We start from the raw sequence: 3,828 nt of genomic DNA on the forward strand, positions 1-3,828 counted from the left end.
CATCCCCATGCATCCTCCACCAACCAATCGGGTCATCTTGGGCTAGATCTATGCGATCTGCCCGAGCACCACGTGTGTTGAAGGGGACACTAAGAGATGCAAACTGAACAAACTATCTTCGAAATTTTGACCCCTCCTCCTCACTGTACATCTTTGCAATTACATCTAGGAAGCCTTTCTTTACCTCTGGATAATCAATAGGAGGCACCCTCCCAGGTCTCTCAACATACCATTTTTAGTTTAATGCATATGATGCCATGTGCAAAGGTGTGTTCGTGCGATCCCACCTACGCTGAATGATGGGTCGAATCTGGGAAGTATAGAACTCTAATGAGGGTTCCCTCTGCTGAATGGCTACCTTCACACAACCCAACATGCTGTCAAAGGTCTCATAGATTTCTCCAAGACTACGAGCATCTGAATCAGTATAACGAATGACCTCCACAATAGGGCCCAAGAATGACACCAAATAAGAACAATCTGCCCACCAATCATTGTCCAACACCTGAAGCCTGACCTTCTTCCCATTGTCTGTCTTTGATTCTGACCACCTTCCCCACTTTGAACTCACAACCAAGGATTGTAGAGGTGCTTGTACCTCTATCATCCTCTTCAATAAGAGAAAATAGCTAGCATATCTAGTATCAGTGGGCTTAAGTAATTCCTTCCTCATGTGAGCCCTATACATAGCCAAGGAGGTGTGGTGGTTGCAGATAAACATCTACACATCTCTTGCCGCTGACACCAACTCGGATATCCACTGAATCTTGCCAATGTCCTTCAGTGCATTATTGAGTGCATGCACACAACAAAGAGTCCAAAAAATGTGTTGATACCTGTTTTGAATCAATAACCTAGCTGATCTACAAACTGTTGCTGCATCTGTCACAACCTGCACCACACTATCAGGCCCAACATCCTCTATAGATTCTCGAAGAAGCTCAAATTGGAAAGATGCATCCTTGCGCTTTCCAGAACATTCAACAGCTTTTAGAAAGAATGGACCTTCTAAAGATGTCGCTATGATGTTGATTAGTGGGCGTTTTCGGATGTCAGTCCATCCATCCATAACAATAGAGCAACCAAACCTCAAGCATGTTTGTCTCATTCTCTCTTTCTGCACATTAATTTTGGACACTTGTCTATCAAAAAATGTTGCTCATAGTTTATGTTCTCCGAGTGGTACATACGAAGGCCCTATTTTTGCAATTTCTTGGACCATTTCCTTGTAATAAGGAGAACGAACAACATGGAAGGGAATTCCATTAGCAAAAAGAAATTTGCCAATTGCATCATCTGTGTCATCTCGATCTAGAATGTTATACATCCCAAACACTGTACCAGTACCACCCATTGCAGAAGAACGAGATGCACCAGTGGAAACCTTTGTATTTTTTTATGAAGCACTAGATGGAGGAATATTTGTGGATGGATCAACATGTCTACTAGAAAACAATCCTTTTCCAGTGGCTGCCCTTTCTAGCCTCCAAAGTTGCTCTCTTTGAGTTGAATTCAGGTTCTTTGAGGGACACATATTGACTCCTTTACCTGTAATAGCCAAAATGTGTTGCTTCACCCTGGTATAGCTGCCAACAAAGTGATGCCCACAAATATTGCAGACCCAATCACGTGAGCCACCACCAACTTTTGGATTCTTTTTCAGTAGTCTAGTTGCATAGATTAGAAGTGGTTTTAGAGGATTAAATGTCCCATTTGCAAATTTTTCCAACTCTCTTGGTGGGCCTCCAGAATCTACACTATGCCTATTCTGGTATCTTCCCCCCTTGTGACCACTTTCAATTTCTTCTTATGCATCATGTGGCTCACTACCACTGTAGCTACTGTCACTGTTCTCATTGTTCCCAGAAGAAGATTGACTCTGGCTCATAGTTGTAACTTTGTAAGTTGTAAGTTGAATGACAAATCAAAATGTAAGTTGCAGCCTGTAGGTTGCAACCTGTAAAAAAAAAAAAACAATAACAACAACAAAATTAGAAACATTACAGCTACAGCAGCTTAAAAAATTTAAAACAGTGAAACTGAAGTTTGTAATTTTTTTTTTTTCAAAAATCAAATACATTAATGAATCAATGAGTAGACTCGTCCAACTGACAAATTTAAAAAAAATTAACCCATACCAGACCACAAAAACTAAAAAGCTGAAATACTAAATAGTGTTATAGTATATACAGTTATACTATTTGACAAGTTAAAAAAATGGCTCTCAAAGTGGTGGTGGTTTACAACATAACAAGTTGGAAGAGGTCTGACACATCTACCAAAATAAAATTTGTTGGGTCTGAGAAAATAAATGTGTAGGTGGTATTTGCAGGCAAACCTACAACAGTCATAAACAAGAGAATGTTATGTTTTTACTTTTTGTTCCATGACAAGAGGAATACAGTTGCAAAACAAATAGTAAAAATGGAGAGCAACAACATGACAGTGGGTTGTTTGACAACAATAGGCAGGATAATTTACTAATTTAGCAGACAGAAATGGGTGCTGTCAGAGAAAAGTTAAAACATACTTGACAGCAACAGAAAAATTATTTATGGTCAGTGACAATGAGAAATCATCTACAGAAAAATTGAAGTGGTCGGTGACAATGACAAGTCATCTGCAGAAAATTGAGGCGGATTTACTATCACATCAGTAGAGGTTGTTCTACTTGCAAACTTCTGTTTCACACCCAATAGAATGCCCTAAAAGATATTAACTGATTTATTTTACCTCGTACAAACGGACTAAAGAACTGCATGTATACCAGTTATCTCTATGGTAGAGGTCACCAGACTTTAACTTGTACAATGCAAACTTTGAGGAGCTGAATTAAAATTGCAAAATACAGGGGTCCTTTCACAGACACAATTTGGCAATTCCATACTACGCAAAAGTTAAAACATCAAACACAAGTAATTCAGTTGGTATACATATCCTGGAGAGGTATGTATTACCCAGCAAACATAAAAAAACCAATAGACATCTCTTGCCAAGATAGAAGATCTGCTCAGATGGAAGCAAATCGTAATACTAATAAAAATTAAATATACAAAAAAATTAACAAAAAATGAAAAACGAATAAAACTGAAACACGCGCAGATTCAAAAAAAAATTAAAAATGAAAAAATAATTAAATATTACTAACAGTTATGAACTTACCTGTAGCAGTCCGCTACTCGCTGGTGGACTAGCCAGTGGTAACTGCTGCTCGACGGAGGAAAAAGCCAAAGGTCCGTGGACGTGGACCAACTGCTGCAACGCTGCTCGTAGGATGCTCGACGGGTGGAGTTCTCTAATCTCAGCGTGTGAGGGTTGAGGTCTCAGCTGTGCGTGTGAGGTCTCGACTCTCAGGCTTCAGCGATGCATGTGAGGTCTCAGGCTTCAGCTTGCAGCTTTATAAGTTTAGATCGGTGCTAAGAGCGTTTGCAATAATGAAACCCTACGTGTTAAGAGCGTTAGTTTTAAGGTTAGTTAAATTTTAGTTTTAAGTTAATTAAATTTTTGTTTTGTTTTTAAAACTAAAACATGTTTTCGTTCCCCCTGTCCCCTTTTTCGGAAACTCCCCCTCAGGAAAGGGAAACGACCCCTGGCACTTCCCACTGAGTTTCCTCATTTTTGGGGGCATGGGGAAATGACCCCTACTCATCCCCAAGTCCCCGGAGCGCGGGGAGCGAGGAAACTAGATCCCTAGGGGGGCGAGTCCCCGTGGAACACTGTTTAAAATGGAGGGGACCCATATCACATAATGTTTGTTTCACTGGACCTATTTTTTAATGAATTGCTATAAGCATGCACAATTGGACACTATGACTTTCATGAAGACCG

General features: G+C 40.0%; 1 protein-coding gene across 1 annotated transcript; it reads right to left on the minus strand.

The window, feature by feature from the left end:
• Positions 1 to 235: 235 nt before the first annotated feature.
• LOC149204109 (uncharacterized) lies at positions 236 to 1,354 on the minus strand. Its single transcript, XM_089397044.1, has 3 exons — positions 1,220 to 1,354; positions 872 to 1,117; positions 236 to 610 (listed from the first exon to the last, which is right to left on the minus strand). Exons 1-3 carry the CDS (start codon positions 1,352 to 1,354, stop codon positions 236 to 238), a joined length of 756 nt encoding a protein of 251 aa, XP_089253170.1.
• Positions 1,355 to 3,828: the final 2,474 nt, after the last annotated feature.

Source organism: Pinus tabuliformis, chromosome 1_2 (genome assembly GCF_031772625.1).
Source record: "Pinus tabuliformis cultivar Carrire ecotype Pingquan chromosome 1_2, CPIR1, whole genome shotgun sequence".
Classification (NCBI taxonomy): domain Eukaryota; kingdom Viridiplantae; phylum Streptophyta; class Pinopsida; order Pinales; family Pinaceae; genus Pinus; species Pinus tabuliformis.

Excerpts from the sequence above, each read along its gene's own strand:
- LOC149204109 (XM_089397044.1), bottom strand. The coding sequence starts at position 1,354 with ATGGGTGGTACTGGTACAGTGTTTGGGATGTATAACATTCTAGATCGA. Across the intron at positions 1,118-1,219 it reads CTCCTTATTACAAGGAAATG|AAAGAGAGAATGAGACAAAC; the intron begins GTCCAAGAAATT and ends ATTAATGTGCAG. Across the intron at positions 611-871 it reads TTGTGACAGATGCAGCAACA|AGGATGATAGAGGTACAAGC; the intron begins GTTTGTAGATCA and ends CTCTTATTGAAG.